Source organism: Aspergillus ambiguus (genome assembly GCF_047715705.1).
Source record: "Aspergillus ambiguus strain CBS 117.58 unplaced genomic scaffold BDV59scaffold_79, whole genome shotgun sequence".
NCBI classification, from domain to species: Eukaryota; Fungi; Ascomycota; class Eurotiomycetes; order Eurotiales; family Aspergillaceae; genus Aspergillus; species Aspergillus ambiguus.
In genome coordinates this window covers 12,596-26,175 of record NW_027395592.1, presented here as the reverse complement: position 1 = coordinate 26,175, position 13,580 = coordinate 12,596, and the positions used below count along the sequence as shown (strand labels likewise).

The window sequence follows — 13,580 nt, the reverse complement described above, 5'->3', positions numbered from 1 at the left end:
GGGAATTATTCTATTATTTCTCTATATAACTATTTTATAGGGAAAAATACCCGAAAATTAGATAAAAATCTTTTAAAAGATATAGAGAATATTAGATAATATTAATTATAGAATACTATTTAGAATAACTCTAAAGGAGAGCTAAATAAAAAAAAATTAAATTATTAGAGGGAAAGAAAACTCGAAAATCTTTTTCTTATAAAGAATAATATTCTTACTCCCTATAGTTAATATCCCTAATTCTAGGCTTAGATTTCTCCGAGCTAGTATACCAATTTTAGGAACTATTAGAGTACCGCGGTCTTATTTACTATATTAATTAAAATTAAAATATATTAATTAGTAATTAATATAGTTATAATCTAAATATTAGATTACTAGTTCTATATAGCGTATAGCTCTATTTAAAGACTATTATTTTTTTCTAGTATTATTATTTTTAGACTTATATCTCTATATAGAGCTTCTAGAGCTATCATAAAAATAAAACTATATTTCTTTCTTTTATTTTATAATAAAAGATTATCTTTTACTATTCTAATATATATTAAGCTATTCCTAATATTATAGAATAAATAGAGATAGATTTTCCTATATAAGCATACTATATAAATAAGAAGAAATAGCTAAGGAATAGAAAATTAGGCAGCGGTTAAGTATTAATAAATAAAGGAACTTATTTAGATACTATAGCTAAGAGAGTTAGCAGAAGGCGGTATGCAATAGTAGAACGAACTTATAGCCTATAGGCTGTAAGTTAGCCTTTCGGTTATAACCGAAAGGCGAGTTAGCGAGGTCCAGCCGAGCTCCAGCCTACGGTTCGTACAAGGCCTATAGAACCCATAACAAGTTATTTATTTTTACTTTACTATTTATTCTATATCTATCTTTTCTAATTTAGACTCTTTATTTTATTTAGATTTAGAGTCTATCTCTATTTAATATATATAAGATCTAATTTCTTATAATTTCTAAGGTTTAGGAACGTGAGTTACTAAAGAAAGTATATCTATTTTTAAATTTATTTTTAACTTGTCTCTTACTTTCTACTTAATTCTTCTTTAGATTTCTATACATTTCTCTTAGAAATCTAAGTATTCTACGAGAAATATCTGAAGTCAAATCGAATTAGTTAGATATTTCTTCTGAAGCTATACCGAACTCCCCACAGTTCGATAAAAATAGTATAGTGTATCTTTATAAATTAATTTATATTTTTAAAAATTTACGAATATAAATTATTTATGTATATTATAATAATCTATTATAAGGGTATTTTAGTATAAAAAAAGTTACAGAATGTATTTTACGTAAGTACTATTTCCTGAATATAAAATAGTAAATTAAAAGATACTTTAAATGATATAAAATATATATTCGTAATAATTGGCTAGATATTAACTATATAGATAGATATAATTACTAAAAATATCTACTAAACTATAGAAATAGATTATTATTAACTTAGAGTTACCATCGAAATTACATAGCTTTAACTTAATTATAGTAATTATAGATAGACTCTGAAAATATATCTATTTTATTCTAAGTATTATTACCATAAATACCATATTATTAGCTAAGATACTTGCTACTATAATTGTCGCTAACTATAGAATATCTAAATATATTATCTCCAATTAAGGCATGCTAAGGATTTGCTCTTTTTTTTTTTTTTTTGGTTTCTGTTGGATCTGCTCCCAAGGAATCGTAGTTCCGTCATGCATTGCCACGTCTTGACCTTGTCCTCGTTGCAGCCCGTCAAATCTCGTCTGTTCGAGCCCACGCAAAATCCGCCGATACTAGGCTTGGGAAACCACGGCCAGTGCTGTAAAGTCCGAAGAACGCTCCAGTGAAAGACTGGATACCCCCCTGCGAGAATAGGGTTCGAAAAGGAAGTCGCGTTCGTAATCGTTTTGCCATTGTCCACACTGTACTGCAGTGTATATACAGTCGGCTCAGCCCGAATGTAGAGTCGCACGGCGCCAGAGGACGGAATTCTCATCGAGGTCTCCTGATGGCTAAGTCAGTAGAGTTTATAATTTTTTGATCAGCATGTTATGCAAATCGAGAACTTACCTCCTGTGTATTGTTTGCCCCTGTAAACGTCCGAGTGATAAGGCACCGATTTCCGGATCCGTCATCACACTGTCTGACTCCTATTACCTGGTGAGACGCCTCGGATATCCACAGGACTGCACCAGCCTCAGTGGTAGAAGATTTATCGGGATAGAACTCAAGGCTTGTACTCCAGACTGTGCTGAGAGAAACTTGCTTCCGCAGGTAGACTGTCGGCGTCGCAACCTGCGTGAGGTTATAGGCGTTTCCCCAGATTCGGAGATAGCCGGGTCTTTCATGTAGCGAGTATTCCTTCTTGTACGGTGTTCGAATGCTGTACCAGCCAATGTCCAACTTATCATGGCTCTTCTTAAAGTCGAAGTTATCGGCCCAGGAACGAGGGCGGGAGAGATTGTATAAGCCGGGCTGGGTGATGTTCACTGGCTCGCCATTGTTGAAGATCGGCCAGCCGTCTTCCCACTTCACCGGTGTCAGGTATGTTTCTCGCCCTGGGTTGCTTCAGTACATTTTTTGGGCTCAGTGTAAAAGAAGCCAACTTCCTTACCTAATTGCGAAACCCCATTATTGAGGCGCACACCCAAAAACACAGCCCACCAGTTCCCATGAGTATCCTCCACGAGATCCGCATGCCCAGTACGCCGTATCGCCGAGCTAGAAGGATTCTTAATCATGGGGTTATGCGGGTTAAGTTCCCACGGACCCAGCGGCGAAACCGTGCTCCGATACGATAGCTCCTGATGACTATCCGTATTCGTGCCCCCCGCAGCAGTCAGCAGATAATATGTCCCGTTAATCTTATACACATGACTCCCCTCCGGCCAGAGCACAGTAACATTAACCAAGGGCTGCGACTGGGTCAGGGCTCGTCCCGTGGCGAGATCAATCTCGCTGCTCCAGCAGCGGACCAGGTCACCCGCGAACTGCTGTCTCGTCTGGCCGAGATAGACCTTTCCGTCGTCGTCCCAGAACAGATCCTGGTCGAACCCGGGGTTGTCGAAGTACACTGGGTCTGACCACGTACCGGAGGCGATGTCGTCGGTCCAGACGTAGAATCCTCGTGGGAAGACGTTGCCGTCGACGACGTCGCTGTCTAGAGTGTCGTATTTGGCTTTTGAGGTAAGGTTAGACTAGAGTGTGCATTTGTGGTTGTTCGATGGGGGTTTTTTACCGGATGAAATGTAGTATCGCTTGTTGTGATATCGAATGGTGGACGCCCATACCCCTGCATCACCAGTCTATCATCAGCGGAGACACTTGTACAAGCAGTGCTGATGAAAGAAGGCACTAATCCAGAGTGAATAGCGGAGATCACTCACCGAGTGAAGAAGGAGTACCAAACATGGTTAATTGACTGGGACGCGTGAGGGCATGGCTATGGAGCTTCCAATTCACAAGGTCCTTGGAGTGGTAGATTGGGATACCCGGAGTAAACTCAAAGGAGCTCACAATAAGCCAATAGTCGTCACCGACGCGCAGAATTGACGGATCTGGATTGAATCCTGGAATGATTGGGTTGATATACGCCGAAGTACAAGAGCAGAAGGCCAGGAAAACGGCCAGCAGCGGTTGGAGAACCCTGGAGACCAGCATTTCTCTCCCTCGCCCCTCAGTTTCGAACTATCTTGTGTTTGTAAGTTGAGGTGATCGTATGCAGCTGGCTTAAGTACATGATTATTTCCCACTACACGGTTATTCCTGACGTCCTTTTAACCTGTATCCTTCACCTCGGCGTTCCTTTTCGGGTTGGCGAGGGCTCCGGCATTTAGCCCGATCCCCAGTCTCGGGCTCCGGGGAAAGTCTGGGAGGTGCTCCGACATTGCAGGACGCTGTGGTTAAACTAGGCTGCAAACAACCCGGATGCTTTAGTCCTGCTTTTGTGTATAAATACAGAGTCTGCGGACTTGGTACATGAACCCAGCACTTACTGCGGGCATCCACAATGCTTAAAGTAAGGCATCCAACACATAGAACTCACACGATGTCTCCATTAACCAGATTCTAGAAAACGCTGCTGCAAGCTTTCCTCTCCCTCGCCTTCAGCCTCCAAGCGGGCGCAACGGTAGGTGATGTCCCAGGGATCATGGGCCCGATCCCTCGGGTTCACAACATCGCCAACGCCGACACGTCCAAGTACTTCAAGCAGAGGCCCAGCGACTTCAACCACCCGGGCCTTTGGCACACGCACGATGATCTCGAACGGGCACGTAAGAATGTCCTCGCTAAGAGAGAGCCCTGGGCGTCGGCATTTGAAAAGTTCAGCGCAGACCCTCATTCCCAGGCAAACTACACCATGCAAGGCCCCGCGGCTGTCCTCAGCAGAGGCGAAGTCTCAAACTACATCTCCTTTACCCACGACGCAAGGGCTGCCTGGCAAAACGCCTGGATGTGGTACATCACCAAAGACGAGGCGCATTGGGATCGGAGCACGACGATCCTTGATGCCTGGGGCTCGAATCTCACGGATATCATTGGCACTGACCGTTCTTTGCTCATTGGGTTAGAGGGCGATATTTTCGTCAACGCAGCAGAGCTCATGCGGTGGGAAGGCGGGTGGAAGGAGGCAGGCGCCAAGTGGCAGGGGGGCAGTGGATTTTCCATCCAGCTGTACTGGCTTTTCTCGCGGCAGTCGATTCCAATCGGCCAAGCAAACTATGGCATGGCAAGTATTAAAGCGCTGTTGAGTTTTGCCGTGTACCTCGACGACGTGCAGCTCTACAACTACGCGATGGACGCACTCCTCCAGGATAACTGCGCCGGCCTGTTCGCGACCTACGAGCCTTCAACGGGCCAGTCTGTCGAGGCGGGCCGTGATCAGAGTCATACGATGTCTGGACTCGGCTGGGCTGCGTACGCTGCTCGCGTGGGCCAGAGTCAGGGCGTGGACTTGTACGGTCTGGGCGATAACCTCCTTCTCAAGGGCGCGGAATACGCGGCGAGATACAACCTCAACGAGATGGTTGATTACAACCCCAACTGGTACAGATGCGAGGCTGTTCTCGTTGACGGACCGTGGGATACAATCTCCGAGGAGAAACGCGGCGTCACGAATCAGAGCCCCATCTGGGATATCTTCTACTATCAGTATGTGGTCAAGCGCAGGCTCAAGGCGCCGTGGACTACGAAAGCGAAGGAAGCAGAGGGATTTGAGGGGGCGATTCCTGGTGATGATCACCCGAGTTGGGGGGAGCTTATCTGGGCTTACTAGGTGAACGCCATGTACTTCATATAGCCTGAGCCTTTTAAATGCATCTCATGTCATGTGGCAGCTTCGACAGAAACGGGGATCACACCTTTTCTGAACAATATCCCATTTTGCGTCTGTACGTGTCGTAGATGGAAGAGATAGCTCTTAAAAGAATTAAATGAGATCGATATTTCACAGTTCGCAGTACTGCATACTAGCATTTCCTCAACTAGTACCTTGCAAAATTTAAAGAGGGATGCAATAGCTATTATCCGAGTCTCTACCACTATCCTAAGTCGTCCGCCCTGGTTCAAACTATTAGCGTTAGAACTAACCCCATCGTGTTTGGGAATATGTACACAGAACCGTCACTATATGGGTGACCCCGTACTCTCTGAATGTGACTGAGCGGACAAGATATGCTGGATCTGGGGAAGCTCGACCATTATTCTGTCTCACCTCCGTGGCTTAGCCCAATATCACGCGTAAACTCATCGAAGCATATATAATACGCTGCCTTAATGAGTTTTACGAATCAGCACGAGTCGACACGGACAACTTCTCAGTGGCCATCAATCCATTGCGCCCCTCATGCACGGGGAGAAGGTAATGGGCGTGCATCGATCAAGCCTTTGATTCTTTATCTGATGGCGAGAGTATCTTCAACGTGGGTGCAAGGATTGGTATGCCTGAAGGACTTCAAGCGAGCCAGAGACCGCATTCTCACTCCGTGCTTGCTGGGCAATTGCCGACAGGATGCAAGTATAGATTGTCTCTTGTGGAGCTTGTTAGATCTCGAGCTGAACCGTCTCACATCATACTTTTCAAGAACTGATTGAAGCAGAGCGGGGTGAGTTGACAAGCGTTAGCAGTAATTACCTAGAACATGCGTCACAAAAGTGATAGTTTCGTAACTGCGTTCAAGGGATTATACATTCTTGTAAGACTTAGATCTATAATTGCATACTATAATCGCTTTATGCCTGATTCGGATTCCGGCAAACTGTGAATTGACATCGAGCTACTTTTCCTGTCAAACTGCAAAGCCGTGCATAATGCTCACAAGCGAAGATGGAATATTCTGAGACGGTGAGAGCAGCGGGTGCCTGAGTGTGCATTCTGAGCCAATGGGGTCGGCATATTTTGTATAGGGCTGGCTGGACTAAAATTCAACAATAAGAGAGTTTAGGGTTTGAACAATTCCTAGCGATGAATGTTTGTGAGATCTGAGGAAGATCAGATCCGAAGATCTGTGCTGACGGGTCTAAAATGCGGTCGATAGTATGCACCAACCCCTATGTCGGTTGTCATCATGAGAGTTCATTGTCTTGCAGAGAAAGGGGGAGTTCGTAGGCTGGTAACCGGGATATCTCATTCTACCACTTGATTCAGAACAACCGTTCCATTCTCCACCTGGGAGCCCACAAAGAGATAGGTAGCGGCCTAACTTCGATGTCAGCTGAATGCAGTGCATCTGGAGGTTTATGTTTCACCTGGAATCGCTGCAGTGTTCCATTAAAACTGGCCGATGTGAGCTCATAGGCACATAGTGGTGCAATAGAGTGTTTCCCAACCACCATCTCCCTTTTCTATGCTAAATCAGCGATGGCAGTACAAGTTCAGAACTTCTGGTTTGACATACGGGGTCGTTTCGAAAGTGCCAAAGTAAGCCCTGGTATACCTTTCAAACGCATCATTGTTCGGTGCGGAGAAGGTGAATTTCCAAGTGGGATCTGTGTAAAACGCTTGACTAAACCCTCCGAGATGATCAATCTTTTCGGCTAGGGTGCTCAATTCCGCCCGGGATTTGATTAGATCCAGAGCGGTCGTCAGGGATGGGGAGCCAGTAGCCACGTAGCCGGCAATGTTCTGGTAACCTAGAGGGTCTGTTGTGGATATGACCAGACTGCTCAGAGACAGAAGCCCAACTAGTGGAACGACTAACCTCATGTTGAGACTGTCAAAGCCTCGAAACACTGAGCTAGCGGTCTAAAATTGCAAGGAGACGAGGCCAGTACTAGTTGGAAAGAGGTGAGGAGACCCGTCCTAGAATTCTTCGGTATTGAGCATTCAGGAATGATTGATTAATTTATGATGAAATACTATGGCCGCTAGATCTCCCGGTGCGTCTCCGCGGCCTCATTAACCTGACTTGGCGAATGAGGGGAACCCGCCCGGCTAAAAGGGAGCGGCTTTGTTAAATAGTGCTTGTGTAGTATATTTATTCACCCTACCCCGGCAGAAACCCCGGGCAGCGTCCGACGGTTGTACCGTTAGCCACCATTGCGGAGGGAAATCGGACCTGCTGCAGCTGATCTGCTATAACTGCCCCAGCGGATACCAAGGAGTATATAAGAATGACGCAGCGCGTCACAGGGGCAGTAAGTAGTACTTAAGCGATCTGTACTGCCTGCGAAATCCCAAATTCGGACTTGGCCTTTCAAATACCCTGCCTTGGCTTGACCTGACTAACACTCACATTATCACAATGTCTGCCAAGTATCTTCTCCTGGCCCCTTTCCTCCTGGAATCAGCTCTATCAGGAACCCTCTACGCAGGCTCTTTCTCCTCTCTCTCCCCATTCTCAGCATGCAATCTTAAGTCCCCATCCAGCGTCATCACAAGCGACGGCAATGCAGTCTTCTACTTTGACGAAAGCGACTTCGACGGCACCCGTGACGACAAGGGAGTCGAGATCTGCGTCTTTGAAGAAGGTACATCCACCAACATTGCTCAGATGACGAAGGAAGGATGGCAGGGATTCAACCTCTATGTCTCCTCAGACTCGTTCCCAACTAACAGAAGCACCATTATCGCACAGCAGTTCTGTCCTGGGGGTTGCTCGTCCTGGTGCGGCGGGTTGCAGATCGTTGAGAATGCGCTTGTGGCTGAGCACCGCGCTGCGTGCGGGGACGCTACGATGACCACGCTTGTTGCGGATATTGAGCGCGAAACGTGGCATGAGGTCGTCGTGCATATGAGAGTTTCGCAAGAGGGAGACGGGGCGTACGAGGTTTGGTGGGATGGGACGCAGGTGTACAGCGTGGACGGCATCGATGTTGGCTTCGGGACGTGGGACGGAGACGCGTTATCTTCTGGGTGGTATTTTAAGAACGGGATATATGCCTTTGGTCAGTATTGATTGAATTTGGAGTGGACCCATAAGGGTCAACGAGCTAACTATGGCATGTGTCAGATACGGAGGATTACGTCGACGGAACGACCAGGGCTTTGTTGTTTGATAATGTAAGCTGGTACGAGACTGATAGCGGTGAAACGGACGGTTATGACACTGTTGCCCCAGGGAATGCTAGTTAATTGGTATATAATTGGTTGGGCAAGATTATGAGGCGGCATGGTGACCGGAGTGGCCATCCAAGGGAGCTGACCTGTTGTATCAAGTCTGTGTATATAGGGTACTTCTTATCTTCTTTATATAAACTCTATTTGAACGGTCTTCTAATTTCTATCTTGAGAAACCACATGCCCAACATCTGAGATTGACCGTATACCTCTTGAAATACCTGCACGCCGAAGACATTAAATCAACCAGTAACTCAGTCAGGAATCCCAGCGGTCTATCATCCGGGGACTACTCCACCCATTAAGGCGTTGAGAGCGCAACGGCGGGCCAAGTACCGGAGAAGGAGCCGAGCTTATATTCTTTATCTTCTACCAAGCCCCCCCCCCAAGGCTGTGTGTGGACAAATATTAGCATTATTTTACCAGAATCATAGCAGTAATTATAAAATATGAAGTGGTCACAATCGTTGCCGTTCGCTCTGCATCTGGTCTCCACAGCGGCAGAGAGCGATTCTCATCAAAGTAAGTTAACCCATCCTAAAGCAACCGTTGCATATACATACCTGAACATACAACAACCGAAAAAAGGCCCGAAAAAAGAACTCGCGCCATTCAAGTATAACCCATTTCCCTTGGGTACGATCACCGCCACAGGCTGGCTGCATGATCAGCTGGAGCTCGAAGCAAATGGACTGGCCGGTCATCTATACGACTTCTACCGCTTTGTAGCCGGGTCGACGTGGGTCGGGGGTAATTGGGAGTACAGCACGCTGGACGAGGCAGCGCCCTACTGGTTTAATTACGTTGTCCCCCTCGCCTGGACTATCAACGACTCGCGCCTGAAATCTCAGGCGAAGGACTTCCTCGATTACGTGCTAGACAATCAAGCCCAAGATGGATGGCTGGGGCCCGAGAGAACTCGCCAGACCCGAGGAATCTGGGCACGTAGTCTGCTCTGCTTTGGATTAGCGGTGAGTGCATACGCCTGCTATGCGTGCATGTGGTACATGGTTCTAATTCAACGGTCCAGCAATATGCACAAGTAGATCCATCCAAGACGGAGCGGATTGTGACAGCGATGCATAAGTTTGCCATTCTGGCCCATTCCATGCTCAAGGACAATTTCACCGGCCTGATTGAGAACAAAACGCTTGGAGACAGCTTTGATCCCTACGGTTTTGGACTATCGCGAACGCACGAATTGCCCATGTCGTTGCAGTGGTTGTATGAGAACTATCCACGAAACAACTCTGAAATCATCTGGGAGACCATGGAGCTTATGTTCGGCGGCGGTGTCGCAGGTGGGAAGGACTGGACAACCTTCTTCGTTGAGGGTGTTTTCCCTACCCTGGGAACGCCGTTTATCAAGACCAGTTCATTCACCCATGGTGTCAATCTAGCGCAAGGTATGAAAATAAAGCCTAGGGCAGTGAAAATTTGTGTTGACAAAAACAGGCCTACGGTATCCTACGGTGCTCTATCGAATGAATGGGAATTCTTCCCTGCTGGACCAAACCGCGTTAGCTGTGAATCTGGTCACCAGTTACCAGACGACGCTTGCTGGGAGCATCACGGCCGATGAACATCTGGGTGGACTAAGCCCCGAGCGAGGGTATGCATCTTCTCATTTCTCTCTTCTTTTACCGTTGGTGACACTGACGGGAAATCAGCTCGGAGACCTGCATATCGGTTGAAATGATGTTTTCCATGGCCTATCTGTATCAGTTCTATGGCATTAACGCATACGCAGACAAAGCCGAGCGCGTGGCATTTAACGCCCTCCCTGCAGCGCTATCGCCGGATTGTGGGTCTAATACACTAGGATGAGCGTCTAACTACAAGTATCCCAGGCTAAACTCTCTTAGGGTGGTCACACCAGTATGTCCAGCAGATCAATCAGCCTTGGTCCCGCAACTTGAGTGCCATTCCCTTCTTGAACGTGAACTCATACGCCAACAGCTATGGTCTTGAGCCCAACTTTCCCTGCTGCACCGTCAACCATGGCCAGGGTTATCCCAAGTATGTGGCTGCTTCTTATATGCTCGAGGGAGACAGTCATGTAATTCACGCGCTGCTGGGGCCAGAGACATTGAGCACGAAGCTCGCTGCAGGTAAAGTGACCATCGCATGCACGACCAACTACCCCTTCTCCGGCCGACTGGAGTATGCAATCACGGCCACCACCGACCTATCCTTCTCTGTCCGCATTCCCGAGTGGGTAAACAAGACGAACTCTCGGTACTCACTCGCGGGCGGAAACTTCAGACCCCTATCTTCGGAATCCTCCAATGACCTGCAGACCTTCCATCTCAGCAAAGGAACCACCCAGATAGCCGTCGAGCTAGAAATGGGCATCCAGGTCATCGAGTCACCGGCCAACGGCACTGCAGCCATCTATTACGGCCCGATGCTGTACGCGCTGGACATCGAATATACCTCTAGCCACCACAGTCCCCTCAACTTCTCCTCCTTGGAGCCGCTGCGTACCGACCAGATCCTCCCGCAGACACGCGACTATGTGCTCGACCCGACCTCTGATTGGAGGTATGCTATCGATTCGACCTCAGTGACAGTTCAGCAAGTTTACGACCGCAACGGACAACTCCAAAATCCCATCTGGGCGAAAAATGCTACCCCCGTTGCTCTGTTCGCGGATGCATGGCTGGTCCCCTGGGAGGAGAACTTGGGGACCGCCGCGGTGCCCCCTAGATATCCCAATGTCACTGGGCCCCCTAGTAAGATCCGCTTGGTACCCTACGGCTCGGAAAAATTGCACGTTGCCGATTTCCCCATTGCAGTGCAGGCGTCCTAGGGGATTGTCGATGGTCTTATGGGATTCTACGCGTCTTTCCCCTGGAATGCTGTGGAAAATCTAGGCAGTATTTTATGTACCCGGTATCCCGTAGTAGCCGGGTAAGTTCGATATTGAGTCTTGTCCTATTAGATATCATGGCGCAGCACATAGTTGCCACTTGCAATATCCCGCGGGATGGTGACAGTCCAGCTGAAGTTTGCCGCGATCAGCTCATCGCTCGCCCAGGTTCCCGGCACGGCGTTGTTATCAGTCAAGCTGTTGTGTGGTTTATTTTCATTTTCTTCAAAGTACGCCCCTAGAATTTTAAGTATGTTATCTCTTCCACGGATGAACGTGCATCGTTGCGTGTGTGTTTAGATCGAACGGAATTGAATTCTCTACTTAGCAGTGAGTAGTACATCGTAACACACAAATGTTCCGAAGATGTCACCTTTATTTTATCCGCGTATGCTTGCGCCTCTTCCGTACAGCGATTGCGTAGGGTGTAAGCGAATTCTTTCCGTCGACAAAGTAGAGGTCAAAATGACCGATCCTGCGAAATTTGAATCTTGCAATATTCCTATTATCAGCGAAATGGGGGATGGTGATCTCATGGGGCACATTTAAAATAGCGGAGCGTTGTTCGACTATCGAAAGACGGGATTAGCCGACTGAAGCACACAGCGGTCTGTTGAACTGGTATTATCGTTTTTTTAAGAAGGGACTGATGGAGGTGAGCTCCAGTTCGTGGAAGGATACAAGACGTATCTTTCCTCTTCTATTGAGGGAGTCATCAGTGTTTTCCAGCAAGACCTCCGAGTCCTTCTGTAGCATACTGCTGGAGTCCGTGGCGTACGTGATATTTGGTCCACTGCCAGAAAAATAAGAGGGTCTGATTCCTTGAATCTAACAGCGATACTGCACTAAATACAGAATAAATAGGGGCAATTTAACTAATAAAAATAGGAAGTAAAAAAGATACAAGGACAAGAGACCGAGCAGGAGCTGACTAACGGTAAGTTAGGGTTGTCAACCCGCACCGCAGCGGTGCGGTGCGGGTTAGAGAATCTATCATCCGCATGGATTGCGGGTTCTAATAGTAGGATCCGCGCAGTTGCCCGCAGTAAATCTATGCGGGTTGTGGTGCGGTGCGGATTATATTTTTAAGAATCCGCAACCCGCGCGGATTGTTTTTTGACCCTGCGGGTTGTACCCGACCCGCACCAAGTGCACCGGTGCCTAGAAAATTAAAATATATCTATAAATTAAAATAAAATAATATAATATCTATCGTATAAAGAAAGTATAGTAAAGCTAGTATTAGTAAATATTGATTAAATAAATATTAATTTTTATAACGACATAGCTGTATTAAAAAAAGTTAAAACTAATAATAGTTGATACTAGGAGATAGTTAAATATTTTATATAATCTAAAAAAGGTTCCTGCTCAGATATTGTCAGACGTATGGTCTGATGGCTCCAACTAACTATTTCGGGATTAGGGATGCACTCGGTGCGGGTCGGGTACAATCCGCAGGGTCAAAAAACAATCCGCGCGGGTTGCAGATTCCTAAAAATATAATCCGCACCGCACCGCAATCCGCAAGGCTTATAAAGAAACCTTACCGCTTAATCCGCATACTAATACACTATACCTTACTTAGCTATATTATATAAGCCGCTAAACTAACCATAGTTAGATTATTTTTAATAGCGGTACGAATTATCCGCACCATAGATAATCTATATTATTATAATTTTTCTTTTCGGAGAAGTTATGTATAACTTCCCTAATTTAAGATATATCTTTATTTTAATAAATTTAATCAAATCTCTATATCTAAAATATTAGGGTACTATATAATTTTAACTCTAAAATATTGTGTATAGCTTAGTCCTATAATAAATAAAAAATACGCTTCTATTACGTGGGTATATTGTTACGAAATACGCTAAATAACTTAGCTAAGATATACTAACTAAGGAACTATATAATATCCCAAGTAGTAAGTATCACATATATATCGATAAGGGAAGAGTATCTTATCGGTCCTAGGTAATAAGAGATCTTATAGTACTTTAAAATCAAGTACGTTCTCTATTATTATAATACTATTATTGCTTTACCCCTTCTTATAGTAAAATATTAAGAGTCCTAGGATCTCCCAAAGAGAAAAAGGCTAAGAATTAGCCTAGAAATACTACTATCTACTAGTAT

The 13,580-nt window shown here is 45.9% G+C and overlaps 5 protein-coding genes across 5 annotated transcripts; 3 read left to right on the top strand and 2 right to left on the bottom strand.

Moving 5' to 3' along the window:
* Positions 1-1,761: 1,761 nt before the first annotated feature.
* Positions 1,762-3,669, bottom strand: BDV59DRAFT_196964 (glycosyl hydrolase; the record flags this gene model as incomplete). The annotated part of the gene is made up of 6 exons (XM_073692812.1): positions 1,762-1,828; positions 1,869-2,014; positions 2,167-2,567; positions 2,624-3,187; positions 3,248-3,301; positions 3,396-3,669. 6 exons carry the CDS (start codon positions 3,667-3,669, stop codon positions 1,762-1,764), a joined length of 1,506 nt encoding a protein of 501 aa, XP_073542588.1.
* A 490-nt stretch (positions 3,670-4,159) lies between these two features.
* Positions 4,160-5,341, top strand: BDV59DRAFT_211814 (uncharacterized protein; the record flags this gene model as incomplete). Its single annotated transcript, XM_073695882.1, has 1 exon — positions 4,160-5,341. One exon carries the CDS (start codon positions 4,160-4,162, stop codon positions 5,282-5,284), a length of 1,125 nt encoding a protein of 374 aa, XP_073542587.1. The 3' UTR covers positions 5,285-5,341.
* A 1,091-nt stretch (positions 5,342-6,432) lies between these two features.
* On the bottom strand, positions 6,433-7,213 carry BDV59DRAFT_196962 (uncharacterized protein; the record flags this gene model as incomplete). Its single annotated transcript, XM_073692811.1, has 4 exons — positions 6,433-6,558; positions 6,644-6,706; positions 6,786-6,852; positions 6,906-7,213. 4 exons carry the CDS (start codon positions 7,211-7,213, stop codon positions 6,433-6,435), a joined length of 564 nt encoding a protein of 187 aa, XP_073542586.1.
* A 538-nt stretch (positions 7,214-7,751) lies between these two features.
* BDV59DRAFT_196961 (polysaccharide lyase-domain-containing protein) lies at positions 7,752-8,581 on the top strand (the record flags this gene model as incomplete). The annotated part of the gene is made up of 2 exons (XM_073692810.1): positions 7,752-8,394; positions 8,460-8,581. The coding sequence occupies 2 exons, from the start codon at positions 7,752-7,754 to the stop codon at positions 8,579-8,581; spliced, it is 765 nt and encodes a 254-aa protein (XP_073542585.1).
* Positions 8,582-9,015: 434 nt separating this feature from the next.
* On the top strand, positions 9,016-11,704 carry BDV59DRAFT_211808 (uncharacterized protein; the record flags this gene model as incomplete). Its single annotated transcript, XM_073695881.1, has 6 exons — positions 9,016-9,088; positions 9,155-9,537; positions 9,597-9,972; positions 10,022-10,178; positions 10,237-10,370; positions 10,432-11,704. The coding sequence occupies 6 exons, from the start codon at positions 9,016-9,018 to the stop codon at positions 11,376-11,378; spliced, it is 2,070 nt and encodes a 689-aa protein (XP_073542584.1). The 3' UTR covers positions 11,379-11,704.
* Between the last annotated feature and the right edge of the window lie 1,876 nt (positions 11,705-13,580).